The sequence below is a fragment of the Drosophila sulfurigaster genome, unplaced genomic scaffold, assembly GCF_023558435.1.
Source record: "Drosophila sulfurigaster albostrigata strain 15112-1811.04 unplaced genomic scaffold, ASM2355843v2 ctg82_pilon, whole genome shotgun sequence".
In the NCBI taxonomy this organism is placed as follows: domain Eukaryota; kingdom Metazoa; phylum Arthropoda; class Insecta; order Diptera; family Drosophilidae; genus Drosophila; species Drosophila sulfurigaster.
In genome coordinates this window covers 9,162-24,839 of record NW_026909734.1, presented here as the reverse complement: position 1 = coordinate 24,839, position 15,678 = coordinate 9,162, and the positions used below count along the sequence as shown (strand labels likewise).

General features: G+C 40.7%; 1 protein-coding gene across 1 annotated transcript; it reads right to left on the bottom strand.

Annotated features, from left to right (window-relative positions):
• Nucleotides 1–6,139: 6,139 nt before the first annotated feature.
• LOC133850007 (uncharacterized) lies at nucleotides 6,140–6,696 on the bottom strand. The gene is made up of 2 exons (XM_062285969.1): nucleotides 6,593–6,696; nucleotides 6,140–6,557 (listed from the first exon to the last, which is right to left on the bottom strand). The coding sequence occupies exons 1-2, from the start codon at nucleotides 6,617–6,619 to the stop codon at nucleotides 6,189–6,191; spliced, it is 396 nt and encodes a 131-aa protein (XP_062141953.1). The 5' UTR covers nucleotides 6,620–6,696; the 3' UTR covers nucleotides 6,140–6,188.
• Between the last annotated feature and the right edge of the window lie 8,982 nt (nucleotides 6,697–15,678).

Below are 15,678 nucleotides of genomic sequence, written 5' to 3'. Positions count from 1 at the left end.
TCACTGTTTTCCATGGTTTTCCCATAAACAGCATTGTTCAATAATTTGAAAAAATCTTTTTCAAAATTATTTTTGGCTCTGGTCCTATGCTCAGTGTTTATATCAATATATTTCTTGAGCCAGGCTTTCTGCCTAAATTGAAGGATGGAGTGAATTTTTTTTAATTCCAAGCCATGTCTCATACACTGTTTTAAAGTCTTATAGTATATAATATAATTCTTCTTTTCAGCGAGATTGGCTATTAACTTTGGAGTTTTACAAGTGCTTGATGGCAGTTTGTTATCCGGACAGAATGGTAGATCATTATGTTCATCATGGATTGAGTAAGGGTAATCTAGATCAACCTCTAGAATATACCCATACTACTATTTTCATGAATATTTTCTAGATTAAAACTCTTAACCTGAATCGTGTTTAACCATTTGAACTCACCGTAAGGTAGTGGTTCAGACATAGCCCAACCATACAAATTGTTTGCATCCACATACATTAAAAATTCCGATTCTTTAGTAGGATCGAAATCTTTTAAGTATTTGTGGTTTGTTTTTGCATGCCAATAACTACATTGCACCAAACCTCACCCCGAATTCCACTCTTAAAATATGTAATCATATCAATGTCAGTGAGTAACTCGAGTTCGATCTCTGTGGTTTTTAGCATAGCATCCCACGACAATCCTGGTGTAGTGTAATAATGGGCGGGGTCAAGATTGTAAATTGAAGAACAAATTGCCCTAAAATTTTGGAAAACGTCTGTTAACAATAAAACATCAGTTTTCAAATACAATTCTAAGTATTCCTTCAATGAACGACAATTACATACTTGGATGGCATGAGCGTAATCCTCTTTCTGAACATTCTGACTCTGTTAAATTACTATAGAACTTGGACCTTGTGGGAGAGAAGTTTCATCTAGTATTTCAACAGAATCTAAATATTCGTAGGGGAAAACACCTTTCCTGCGAAGTAGTTCAAAATCTGACTTGTTTTTGTACTGTGATTTCAGCACATTGAAATTCTCCTCACTCAAATTCCTCTGCGAGCGTGTCTAGACTAGAAGGCATGAATCTGATAGTATCCAAAACCTGATTTCTAGCGTATTTTTCCTAAGAGGGAGATATTTAGAAATTGATATATATAATTCCTTATTCAAAGGAATGACTTTTATTTCCCCCTCAATTTCTCCAAGTTCTTTAACAAACAAATGAGAATCATATTTGGAGAAATTGTGAAAGAATACGGGGATAAAATCACCCGTCTTGTATTTAAGGTTACAAGAATTATGGGCTGCACCTCTATATCTACCTGTAAAATGACAGTGATCTTTCACTCATCATTATTTAAAATACCCCTTACATATGTGACAAATGGTCGCTTTCCTAAAATTTTCTACCTCATTATGACTCATGTGCATTGGAACCACTATTTTCATGTGGTTCCTATACAAATCGGACAAGTCTGACGTTAAATTTTTAATGAAAGTGCGAGCGACATCACCTCCTGTCTTCGAAACAAACTTATCTAAGCCAGAGTCAAATGCACACTTTATGTAGTATGCAAATGCTACCGGCACATGCTTATTAATAATTTTGGTGTTTGCACTTACATCTAATGTTACTGGTTCCAATAAGCAGTCAAAGTCTGCATACACGACGAATGGAACCTCCAGCTGACGGTGATGGTTTTTAAAGAAAATCTTCTCATCCTTCCTTGGTAACCACCCCACTGCATCTTGATGCATGTTGAGCTGCCTCCCTCTCCTCACTCGTTTAGTATTGTAAGCATTTATTGTAGAACCAACGCTTAACTCACTGTTTACTCAGTTGTGAGGCAAGTAGACTGTGTGTGAAAATTGAAATTGTAAGGTGATTGTAATATTTACAAATGTATTGAATGTAATTAAGATGACATATTTTTAATCCACACATTGTGTCCATGAATACTCGCAGTTGGTCCGTCAACAAATAATAAATTAATGTGGATTCTTATTTCCATTCCATCGCAGTAAAGCGGTCCAATTATTTTATCAGATTCCTCATCATACTCGAAAACATTTAAACTGATGTGAGGGTTTCGTTGAGTGAACTCTTTTATTTTACGAATTTCCATCGGGAACATCGGGAATGTTGGTGGTGTTGTTGAAGTTGTTGGTGTTCTCGGGATTTATTGTTGATGTTTTTTTGTTTTTGATGGTTAAATGTAATAAAGTTAACTTTGTTTGTAGTATTGGTTTTTGAAGTATTTGCTTGTTTAAACAAATTTTATTTCGACGATGTTGATATTGTTAATAATCAAATCAAAGTTATTAACAATTTTCACTGCACAATTATTCACTTAACAATTTATAAATATTGTTAACTTTGGAGAACCGCGGAGCCGATGTGTATGTTCCAGTCACAAACTAGAAGTGATTGTAAGGACTTTAGGTTTCAGGATGAAGACCGATGATAATTGAATATTGGACGATTGTCGGTGAGTATTCATGGTGTGCAGTCCTCATTGCACTGCGTTACCGACTTTTTTCACACATTCGTCACGTTTTGGTTATAACATTCGGATTTTCTTTCAGATTTTCTATTTTATCATCAAAACGTCACCGTTGGTGGGCGTTCACGCGTTCGATCGTTTTGGGTACAGCGCTGCGCCCCTGATTGTCAATGTACGCTACGTTCGTTAATGATAAGAGCGTATCACGTTTTCGACCACGATCTACGAATCGTATTTCGACTGCGACCCCGACCATGACCCCGAATCCGTCTCGGGACACACGACCTAGATCCCGACTCCGAAGGATCGACAACGGATTTGTGTGACGAATCGCCCCCGATCCCGATCCTTTCATCGCCCCGCTTCGGGGCACGTACGATTCGTCACACAAATCCCACACTTGACATTTCCACAGGTGACCCTAATTAAATTGCATTTTTATTACCCCACACTTGACATTAATGATAGGTGACCCTAATTAACACTTCCTTGCACAAAAATAAGATTTGTGAGAAAACTTGATATTCCAACTACTGAGGGTTTCATTGTGATTGTGGGGGCGGCATCAACAAATTTTCTCTTTATACTCGCTACCTATAGGGTAGAAGGGTATTATAACTTTGTGCCGACAGGAAATGTATGTAACAGGTAGAAGGAGGCATCTCCGACCCTATAACGAATGTATATTCTTGATCAGCGTCAACAGCCGAGACGATATAGCCATGTCCGTCCGTCCGTATGAAACACTGGATCTCAGAGACTATAAGAGATAGAGCTATATGTTTCAAATTTTGCCACGCCCACTTCCGCCCCCGCAAATCAATAAAATTGAATAACAAGCCTAATTTTAAAGCTAGAGTTACGAATTGTGGTATATACAATAAATATTATAGTAGTTATGATTACTGGAAATTGGGTTGCGATCAGATAAAAAATGTCGAAGTTATTAAAGAAATACTTTTGTGTGGGCAAAAACGCCTACTTACTAGGGTCTGAGTTGCTTTGGCCTACAATCCAGCACACATTGTGCCGTCTATGGTATATTTTGAATGGTGTACTATATTGATATACCAAACATACCATTTGGTATATTCTTAGTATTTTCTTAGTATTTGCGGTATATCTCACAGTCGAGCACACTCGACTGTAACTTCTTACTTGTTTTCTATTCTGTTTTGTTCTGGTTGCTCCAACACCGTTTTGTCGTGTTCAGTGAAGCAAAAAGTGTTTTCCGTAAGTATTGGTACACATTCACACGCATAGGCGCAAATCGTTAAGCGTTTGCTTTGCAGACGAAATATATTAATTGCAACAACAACGAAAGTAAATGTGAAAACCGTTTGCGTTGAGTTTTTCGGTCAATCGGTCTTTTGCTAACTCTCTTCATTGAAAGAGTGAAATACGAAGAGCTCAACGAAAAGCGCTGAACAAAAAACATAAATGAAGACAATAAGAGTCTCTTGCTCAGATCGAGAGAGTATGAACTTTTTCGGTTGTGCTCGCAACGAGAGCAGATTAAACACATACATACAAAAATTGTTCATAGAAATTTACCACTTTTCAAACCATTTCTTAAATGGTAATCTAGAACCACTTGATAATTGTAATATGCAAATTAATAAAATTTGCTGATTACGCATTTCATTTACATATGCAAACAAACCTGCAATTATGCCACAGAAATTTGATATTGAAGTACAAAAGAACATTGCATACTTTTGAGTTGAGCATGTAAAGAACTTAAAGTAAACAAGTAAGAAAGCTACAGGCGAGTGTGCTCGACTGTGACACACCTGTTACCCTTTTTGAATAAAACCAAAATATTGCGGTATTATTCTCAAAATATTCCAAAATAAGATGCTGAAAATATGCCAAATGGTATACATCCAGCCCTCGCTTAATAACTCGGACTCTTTTAGCACGAACTCGGTCTTACACGGTTACAAATTTGCTCCCATCCCCTTTTAACACGCTAAAACCTCGTTCTTACACGTTTGCAAAATATCGATATACATTTTTTCTGTCAATTAACGCGATAGTCCCTTTGTGCTTGTGCCTTAAGCATGGGGTGATTGCCGAAAAAGGTGTAACGAACCGTCACAACGCCGAGGTAACTAGCGCTGTCCAGGGGTCGAAATAAGAAAATTTATGTTTGCTGAAACCCGACAAGCCGAGTATGTGAGACAATCTTGGTAGCCAAATGGAGATCACGATGTAAAAGAAAGACACAGTAGTTTTGAATTCTTAATTTTGTTTTCTTTATTTCTTATTTCACTGGTACCAGATAAGTCAACAATGGTGTAGATATTTCCGCTTCTGGGATTCTCCTCAGGTCCAACGTCGATAGGTATGTTATACGGGTGGTTGTCACGGGGTCTGTGTGAACCACACTGACTATGTTGCACTGTACACACCTTTCCGGTGTCGACTGTAGTGGTTCGTGCGAATAGTATAAAAACGAGACACGCGGCGTGGGTGGAATGGTTGTGGGTGTGTAGTCACACTGGTCTAATCACACCGTACACACTGTTCCGGCGTCGACTGTAGTAGTTTGTAGCCACACTACTACAGCTAACGGGAAGAAGTTGTGGTTCGTGCGAATAGTATAAAACGTGGCACGCGGCGTGGGTGAAATGGTTGTGAGTGTGTAATCACACTGGCCCAATCACTCTGTACACGCTGTTCCAGCGTCGACTGTAGTAGTTTGTAATCACACTACTACAGCTAACGGAAGAAGTTGTGGTTCGTGCGAATAGTATAAAACGTGGCACGCGGCGTGGGTGGAATGGTTGTGAGTGTGTAATCACACTGGCCCAATCACACCGTACACACTGTTCCGGCGTCGACTGTAGTAGTTTGTAGTCACACTACTACAGCTAGCGGGAGAGTTCGGTGTACTTCGCGAAGAATCGTAACCGGGATGTACGGTGTAGGTGAGGCGAGTTGGTGTGTAATCACACTGACACAGCCGCACTATACACTCTATTCCAGCGTCGACTGTACTACTGGTAGTCTCACTGTTACCGCGAACGGGCACTTTGCTTTGCACGAGCACTACGGGAAAAAAATATGCGCGTTGTGCGAAAAGAAAAAGACGAACGAAAGGCGCGGCGAAAAAAGAACAATATGTAGCGTATGACGTTAGTGTGGTTGTGTTAGTGCGTTGTCGCACTCGAGTGGGGTTATGTAATAACAATGCTACTGGTTATGCGTAATCGCATATGGTAAAAGGGGAGCAACGGGAAAAATCAATGAGCAAGTGGATATCAAGCATTCAGCTTGAACGTATGTACCTGTATAATACGCGTTGGCTGCGTGATGAACTTCTAGTTTGTCAAGTATACACGTGGGTTTTCTGCTCAAGACTTTTTAACAAAGGCACTCTTGGGTAAAAGATTTTTGCACTGGCAAGTTCTAATCAGAGAGTGAGAGCCGCTCCTCCTACTCTCTCCTTCATCTAGGACAAGGTCTTGGCTCTGCCAACTTGCTTTTACTTTTTTTTCCCTAAATTTCCGCATGCGCTGTTAACTCACTTGGCTCTGTTTGCGTTGCACTTGCGCTGTTAACTCGGTTGGCTCTTTTTGCGTTGCACATGCGCTGTTAACTCAGCACAGCTGGGTGAGTGACCGTATGTGAGAGAAAAAACCCTGGTATATATATATTTCTGGGCTATTATTTTATTATGAGGCGCAGTATGGTGCGTCACACTCCCCCCTTTTCCTCCGGGCGAATAAAAATCCCGATACGTTCGGTTTTGGATCTGTTCACCTGATAGGTGGTGACGAGGTAGGTGTGTGTGAACCTGGTCCTGGTTCCTCGTCCCTCGCTGCAGCGGACCTCTTCAACTAGGCCACGGGGTAGTTGGCGTTGGGGCGTTTCCACCTTCCAATTGGTGGGAGCTTCCACCAGCTCGCTTCCGTGGGCTACTTCGGACATTAGATTTTGGTCCCCATCCTCCTCCAACGGCACCAAGTCCTGTCCTAGGACCTCCAATAGGTCGGAGAGATTGTCGGTCTCCTCGTTGGCTGGGGAAGTCCTAGCGTACTGTCGGCGGAACCGAGGTCCGTCCGGCTCGTCGTCCGACGACGCGGGTTCCCAGCGTGGACCTTCCTCGGTGGGTCGTAGGAGGGCATGGGAAGGGAAGCCCGTCGGGGTCGGACTCGTCCATTTCCTCGAGTAGGCGTAGGATGGGTGTCCGAGGGCGTCGAAAAGCTGGAATTAATTAGGGGTGGTGGAACTGGGCGGTCGGCGATCGCGGGCCCCCGATAGTTCCAGCGCTCCGGCAGCTCGAAGTATGAGGTGGGGGTTTCCCCTGGAGGAAGGATGACATCCACCACCGCCCGGTCAATGCGGGTTACTCGCATTCCCCACGGGCGGATGGCCGGCTCGTACGTTACAGTACGGTCCACTTCATGGACGAAGAATGGCTCGTCCGCGTCACTGTCCTCAGTGGGAGGGGGCTGGTAGCGTTGCGCCTCCGTCTCGGTCGGCGACGGGGTCGACCATACACCCCACGCCCCAGTCGCGGGTCGCGGCGTTGTCCGGGCCTGGGTGACCAAGCGCCTGGTGGGAGCCGCCTCGCTGCTCTCCTTCTGTTCGGATGCATCGTCCTCCTCGTAGGCCCTTCCTCCTCCGATTCCCCTCGCTGGCGGGGTTGTACATAGCTCGTAGACTAGCCTGGTACAGGGGTTCATCTTCGGGCCGCGGGCAGTAGTGCGGCTCCGCACGATCAGGCGTCATCCGGAGTGCATCCTCGGGCCACGGGGAATAGTGCGGCTCCGTACGATCGGGAGTCATCCGGAGTGCATTGCCAGCGCAGTCGCGTGGCGGAGAAGAAAGGGTGAGATCGATCGGTTCCATGTTCTGTAATGATTAAGAAAAGTAGTGAGATTATTGGTAGGGCGACTGAGGAAGTTGTGGTCGGAGGGATAGGATCAGGGTTTGATCGCGGTTCTCGACGTGTCGCTCGTAGTCTTCGGCCTCGGACTCGGGCCTCTGCTTCTGAACTCCCAGAGATCTGCAATGTTAGCTACTCTTCTGGTTGGTCGTTGTGTGTTGTAAGCGGACGATGTTTGCTGCAATGAACTTCTTTACCACGTACGGGCCATCGAATTTTGGAGCTAGTTTTGCTGCGAAACAGTCGGCAGCATTAGAGAGATGGTGTTGCCGCAAAAGCACCTTTCCGCCCAAAGTAAGTCGCCATTGCCTCCGGCGTATATTATAATGCCGACTCTGGTCATGGCTCGCTTGGTTCAGGTTTCCTCGTACGATTGTAAAGATCTCCTGCAGTCTTTTGCCTTATTGCCGGGGTCTTCTAGTTCGCCGGGGCGTGGCTCCGGGAAGTCGTGGCCCCTTAGGAAAGCTGGACTGTAGCCGGTAGACTCGAAAACGCTATAATTGATAGCTGGACTGTAGCCGGTAGACTCGAAAACGCTATAATTGATAGCTAATGTGATCTCTGGAAGCAACTCATCCCATTGATTCTGCTGTCCGTCGATTAGCTGCGAGATCATGGTCTTAACCGTCCGGTTGGCTCGTTCCGTTGAGTTTTCATGTGGCGAATAGGGAGCAATGTGTTGTAGGTCGACTCCGGCGGTTTTTAGGAATGCTTTGAAGGACCGGCTAGTGAATTGTGTCCCATTGTCGCACACGAAACGTCGCAGAACCCCGAAATGAGCGAGGATACGTTCTCGAAACGCACGCTGAAGGCTGGCATGTCGTAGTGGCACTAGTTCTACCCATTTGGAAAACAAATCAAAGAAAACGAGGAGCATGGTGTTACCTTGCTTGGAACTAGGAAGTGGGCCGACGAAATCGGCTCCAATGACGGCGTAGGGTTCTTCTGCGGGCCAGGTATGCATGGTCCGGCAGGCTTCTGCTGTGATGTCTTGAATTTTTGGGAGCTCTTGGGATGCAATAACTGCAAATGATAAGAAATAATGAGTTCAGCAAGTCCGATGAGATCGATAAACTATCTACTTACAGGTTCATATTTGATATGGCTTTGTTAATCCTCGTCTGAATATTTGTCAGCAGGCTTACCGACTCCTCACAGCGCGCACAATTCGCCGACGACATGCTATATAGGAACTAGATTTGATTAGTATTGTAATTATGATCATTTGTAGCAAAATGTAGTACTTTAGGCTCTCCAAGAGTTCGATGAGCTTGTTCAGTTTTTCCTCTCCTCTTCACTCATCGTATGGTTAGGGTTCGTCAACAAGGTACTGACAAAGGAGCATAAGCGCGTAAGTCCCCATTTACCTCGATGACATCATCCCCTGTGTCACTCATAGTTGGGCCATTTGATTGCTGGTTCTGGTAGCATGAAATGAAATCCCCATTTGAGGAAAAAAGAAAAAATTAAATATTTTAATTAGGCTTTAAATTAGAACAAATAAGAAAGCTACAGTGTTCGGCTGTGATACATGCTACCCATTTTGAATAAAAGTGGTATTATTTTCAAAATATACCAAAATATACCTCAAAAATACTAAAAATAAAAAATATATCAATACCATTTGATATTGGTATATTCATATGGTACCACTTTCAATAGTATATCTATATCGATCAAGATATACTATTGAATATATAGTACGATATCAATATACCACTTGATACTTTTTAGTTTTAGTATTTTTAGTGTGCGAAATATGCCACATTTCCAAGGCAACAAGACTCCCTAGTAAGTAGGTGTTTTGCCCATACAAAAGTATTTATTTAATAACTTCTACAATTTTGATCTGATCGCAGCCAAATCAGGAATCACAATTACTATAGTTATTATTTTATATACCATTCGCGGCTCGATTTTCGATTTTTGTTGATTTACGGAGGCGAAGTGGGCGTGGAAAAGATTTGAAACAAACTTGATCTGCGTGAAAACATAACATAACAAATTGAAAAATATATAGGGTATACAAATACTCTATATAATTCTTAGTGATCTGATTACATACGGTGTAATAGGCCGCTTGTCGCAGCAGAAATTTAGAAAGTTACAGTCGAGTGGGCTCGACTGTGAGATACCCGCTACTTATATTAAAAAAGAAATCTGGAAAATGTGCTCAAAATTGCTATTGTAAATTAAAGCCTATTTAATTCTTCCGTATTATAAGTATACTTATTTTATCATACAATATTAATTTTATTGAATATAAAATTGGTTTTTGAAATATGTCGCCGCTCGAAAACCCTTCTGCAACTACCAGATAGGCTCCGTAAACCCAAATTAAAATCTCCTAGCACTATACTACTGCTATCCAAAAGATAATCCCTTAAATACATTTTCAAATTCAGTTTCGAACTTATTAAAAGCATATATGTTGGACTTCTGAGGAATTCTAAAGACTTATATTTATACTCGAACACTGCGGAACAAGCAAAATTATTGGGGTCAGAATGAATAACGTCTGCTTGAGCAGAAACTAACATTCTCAAAAACTTCGTTTTTGGCGAATATAAGAATGCCTCTCTTTGGACGAGATCCACTAGAAGTCGACTGGCAATCAAGACGAATAGCACAACGGTAGCCAGGAATATCATACGATTCATAGGAATATGTAGAAGCCTCAACAAAAATTAGAAATTGAGACTGGAGCATTAACTGATCGGAGCAAATATCAGTAATGTGGCAATGTAAACTTTGTGTATTATGGAATTCAGCATTGATTTTAGAATTGTCGAAGAGACAGCTGAAATGGGAATCTAACAATTTTGTGGATCTTAAACTGGCAAGCTCTTGCTCTACCACTGACTGATTTTCAGCTTTGGGGCACAAATTGCCCAACAATAAAGGCCAGCCGCACTTGTGGCATACCAGGAGTTGTGTGGACCACCAGGTTGGTATATGTAGCACGCTGACTTTTTATGAATAGCTATACCTTCTGCAGGTACAACAGGAAATCATTTACGGCCAATAAAAACTTGCTCATTTGAATGATATTGAAAACACAGTTTCACAGTTTTCACAGTTTTCAGAATAGGGATCCAAGAGGGTTCAGCACGATGAGTGCATCTAGATCGAGCATTAGTTCCAACACTTTCACCTAAAATTTAATCCAAAGAACATGCGGGGAGTTGGATGTATTAAAACCTATCTCCATAAGAATACCCGAAGCTCCATTAACAAGACCATCTGCAGTATCTACATATATTGACGGTCATCACGAATTTAGCAGTGGTTTTTAATATACAGGGTTGTGCAAAGTCCTTGAGTTTGAGATGTTATAAAATCCTTAATGGATTCCAAACCCCTGGACTTAGCTTCAGAATTAAGGTGTGCAGCTTTAACTAAGCCAAGAGCAGTGGAAATGAACTGCTCCATAGGTATCAAGTTTAACTTAGCAGTGTTAAAATATTTGTATCCTCATTACGCAAAAACAAATGACTAGCATCATTAGGAAATTGGTCTAAGACCGAAACTCTAGCTCTTAGTAAATTTATGTCATTAATTGTCATTTGACCGGATGCCATGGTATTAAGCCCCTAAAAATATCCCCCACAAAGCAGACCCAAATATAGCACTGTATGGATCATGCGACGATGAAGAGAATTGAAAATCCTCGATCTTCTACGGGACGTAGTTGTCTGAGATCGCCAAAACAATTACTGAAATTCCTCCAAATGAGGTTTCCCTGTTAGTAAAAATTTGTTTAAGACGAGCATCTAAGTGAGATAACATTTTGGCACCGACCGTTGATGTTTCATCAATAATTAAAAGCTTAAGATCTGTAAACCTTGACCGAAGTGTATTCAGTAAATCTGCACTTAAATCTTTAAAGGAGGACCCGGACGATTCACTGGAAGTGAGAACATGGAATGTAGGAACCTCCAATTCCATAAGCTGCCTTACCCGTGGGTGACCACACAAGTATTTTGGCAGAGGTGGGCTCATAACCTGGCCTACTATTATATAGTAGCGAAAGAGACTGGAAAATAGCTGAAATTAATCTACTCTTGCCAACACCTGCTCCGCCTTCTACAAACTCAAAAAAAATTTTCTTTTCGTTAGCATTATGTATTACATGCGTGAAATAAGTTTTATGCTTAAGATTCAGAGATTTAACTATGCTTGCTAAGCTACCAGGTGATATAATTGGCGGGAGCTTAATAACTCGGATGACATTGTCCGAATCTTCTGAAACAATAACGGCATTTAAGTTCAAAACATTTACTTGAGAATTTATTTCAGGAGCGCCAAAGCCCCAAAATGATTATCTAAACTATCTGTCTGATCCCGTTCTTCAAAATTTCCCGCAGCTTCTATGGCCCTTCTAAGCACGTCTTCCAAATCGTCAAAAATAGTATACTTGCTATACCTAAATCCAATAGATTGCTTCATACACGCTTTCAAAATTAACACTAAGCAAATTTATATACCTGTTCATACCTCCACGGAAAATATAACATTAAAAAGTTCCTGAAAATAGTTCTCTCTGTTGGCATTCAGATTAAACTTCCTAAACCTAACAATTGCTGGTTTGCACAGTGGGCGATTTGGTCCCGCTAGCGGCATTTAATTCAAATTTTCAAATTTAAAAATCCGTTAATATTTTTTCACATATCGATAGCAGATGCTTTGATTAGATTTTTAAAAGCTTTTTGAAAGCTGTACGATCAGCTGATCATCAGCTGTGAGCGGTCAAACACACCATATGATTTCGCAAAAGAGCTTTACACAATTTTTTCTCTTTGCGCGCATGGAATTTGAGTTCCTCGGAAATTTACAATTTTTGGTGAATTTGTTAGAAGTTTGGTTTTTTATTATATTCAAGGTATGTATTTTCAAAAAAATCAATGTTTGTGACCGGTCTATAAATGTGTAGCTCATAAAATGTAGTGGTAATTCAGTGTATTAACAACTAGCCCGGATTAGCGTACACCTGTCTTTCGTGGAGTAGAACTTAATTTATTCAACTAAGTTCAGTCTAACTCCTTTATTAGCCGAAAGTATGAATCAGTGGCGTCCAAAATGTGTAATATCAACTGCTATTATCTGCTAGCCTTGAAACTATGGTACTTTTTAGACACAGTGTTAGTACCAAAAGGGATCTTTTTTAGTATTGCACTGCAGAAGTCATCCCATTTTTTTCCATCATCCCATAATTTTTTAGATAAAGTTTATATATGAAATATGTTAATTGAAGTTCAAATAAAATAAAAGTACAACAAAATTTTAAATTTAAAAAAAAAAAATTTTTTTAATTAAAAAAAAAATTTTAAAAAAAATTAAAAAAAAAAAATTTTGTAACTTAAAAAACTCTTTGATTTTTTTCTGATCAGTGAAAAAAAAACCGTCTAAAGATATCTATTTTAGTTTAGAAGTTATTAATTAAATGCCGCTAGCGGGACCAAATCGCCCACTGTGGTTTGGTCCGTTCCCTAATGAAGCCACTACCATCGCAAAGAGCCTGAATTGAATTTCTTAGGACCTCGTTTTCTCCATCACCACCGTCATCTGCATCTTGACGTGCTGACCGACAGGATTTCGCAAAATTATAATTTGCAGCAAAATCGGCTAAACACAGGCCTTCGAGACTATCTGGCCGCTGAATGTATAATGATCCAGCATTCCCAAAACATAAATATCGGTGGAATCTTCATTCATATTTTGGAGCTGTTGTCTAGATTTGAGTATTTGAACTCTGTGCTCTGGTCGTGTCGTATTTATGTAAACTTCTGCGTTGCTAGTCTCAGACAAACGCCTTCCTAGACAACAGTAGGCGGCTTCCTGAGCAGAAATCTCAGTGCCGGAGATAAATTTGTGGCCTATATGTTGCAGCTTTTGTTTAATGCTGAAGTTGCCTCTGTGAATTTCGTTCACTGCTTCACGCATTAATTTGGAGATTCCTCTTTAGGATTTGTTTATATAATTAATTATATAACTGAAACAGGCATAGGGATCTATTATGAACTGAATATCCATATTGGCCCTTTGCATTGAGAGAATATGTGTTTATTGTAAGCATTAACTTTTAATGGCTGCAAATGTTCTCTTCACAAATATTTGGAGCTTTTTCAAGCCAGATCTCAATGCATATTTATAGTCCTCGTAGCTGACGTTCAATTGTTGTTGAGATAAGAAATTCTCAAATATGCTTAATTGACTTATAGATTCAGAATCAAAAGGGAAATTTAGGAGAGATTGAACTCCTCAAATTTTCGTGATGAAGAGAAATGTTTTCAGATTCTTCTGGCAATGGCTGAAGAATTTCTGTTTGTGGCATGGGAAAATATGGAATACCGCACTTCACGCATACAAGAATGTCCGTGATTGTGCTTCTGATATTCAATATACTGAGCTAACTCAGTATCAGTTATGTACATCTGTCGTAATGAATTGGTCAATAAAATGAAATGACTGAGGATATAGACAATTCATTTTCAAAGTCCACAGGGGGGCATCTTTCAGCCAAAACATGCCATGAATATGAGGCGAACCTCACGCCAATAATACTTGAGAACGGAATGATTTGCGAAAACGCCCCCTCCCTCTAATTGATAAAACCTGACGATATCTATGATCAAAATATCTTGCACAAGTTACAGGATCTGACCTAATCAACCGAGCCTTTTCACTAAAACTAAAATTCAAAGCTTCTACTTCTGTAACTTGCTGCCTATCTATATTCTCCTTCAATAAAAATAATAACTCCGTCCACTGTGTATCGGCAGCTGACAGGGTGATGAAAAGGGTTGGCAGACCGAATTGCCGAATTATCGCCATTACTTTTTTCTTTTCTGCTTCCCAGTGAGCAGGAGACGTGCGAACACTCTTTCAGGACCCTATAGCCTTCATCACGGCGAATAGTGCTATCTATATGCTCATCATTGAGAGCGTTATATGCTGTAATGGCGAGTGGGGCGCTTTGTTTTCTTATGCAAATAGTAATATTACTACGAATTTGGATCAAGTCTAACTTCTTATAATTGAATAATAATTTGTCAATTCGACAACCTCTCCTATCTACATTTCGAAGCTCAGAGTTTACAATTGCGGAAAAGCTAAGGGGACAATGTCTTTTATGCCAGCATAAATTGTAGGGAATGCTAACTCTTCCGAGTCAGCATCGAGAATCATGTCTAGGGGTCGTTGGCCTTCGCCTGGAGCCAGAGTGATTCTCATCGGTGTCTATCTGGTTATTCTCAAGCGGTGTTTGTTGACCCCCAGGATTGAGCTCCTCTATCTCAGCATCATCCTGATGTGCTCGATTTTTCAATTCTTCGCTCAAGTCCCTCCACAAATTGTGCGTCTGCTTTAAATACTATGAATGGAACAGTTTCAATTGTATAAGTTGACAACCACTGTTCATTTAATACTAAACTATGTTTTTCTATAAAGTTCTGTATTAGCTAAATACCTAATTACGTCAGCTATTCTTAAGAGTTTGATGGTTTCGGCCATGAAATCATGGCTATATTCCATTCTACGCTTGAGGTAGAGCTGTACGACCTCGGCTTCATGAAAAGCCCGCGGGAGGGATGTAACGATGTTACTTATTGGTATTGGTACATTAACTACAGCTCCTTTAATTGCACTCTGACGCTCATGACCTAAAGATTTTATTATCATAAAAGGAAGACGAGGAGAAATGAGTCGTTCCTCTAATGGAGTGAGGCCTTAAGGGCAATCAGGTAATTGAGGGAAATCTAGTCCATTTGAAATGGAAGTTTTTGGTTTAACACCAGATCTTATTTTGCGGCAACATGTTTTGCAAAAAGTTAAGCAACCATCAGATGAAGAACTGACGTTCAACATCAAAAATCTCCGCAGAAAACTCATAATTGTCTTCAATTATGATTCGAGGTCAAGTAAGTAGGATTACTTGATGAGGAAACCAAAGACCTTTACAAGAAAGGCAAATTTTGTTGGGGCCCATCATGATAACTCTATTAAAATTCTCAATAAGAGCTTCGATTCTCGTGGGTCTGGGTGAATTCTCTTCCTGAAGACTATTCGCACGTTTTCTCTATTATGGGCAGCATTACGACGGTTTTCTACTAATCTATCTTTAATATTTGTTCTATATTGGCTAACTCTTTGGCTAAGTCGTCTTGAGGCGTCAAATGCTGCTTGTCGCGCCAATAACCGGGCACTTCGTAAGAATATTTCTAACCTGTGACCCATTAATCCGATCCTAATTCCCTTTCTAATAGACGCCCTTCAGGATCTGTCCGTCTTGCTGCC

What these genes read in the sequence shown, in the direction of transcription:
- LOC133850007 (XM_062285969.1), bottom strand. Translation starts at nt 6,619, where the DNA reads ATGCCCTCCTACGACCCACCGAGGAAG. An exon ending in CCTACGACCCACCGAGGAAG is followed by an intron (nt 6,558 to 6,592) that starts GTCCACGCTGGG and finishes TCGGACGACGAG; the next exon opens with CCGGACGGACCTCGGTTCCG.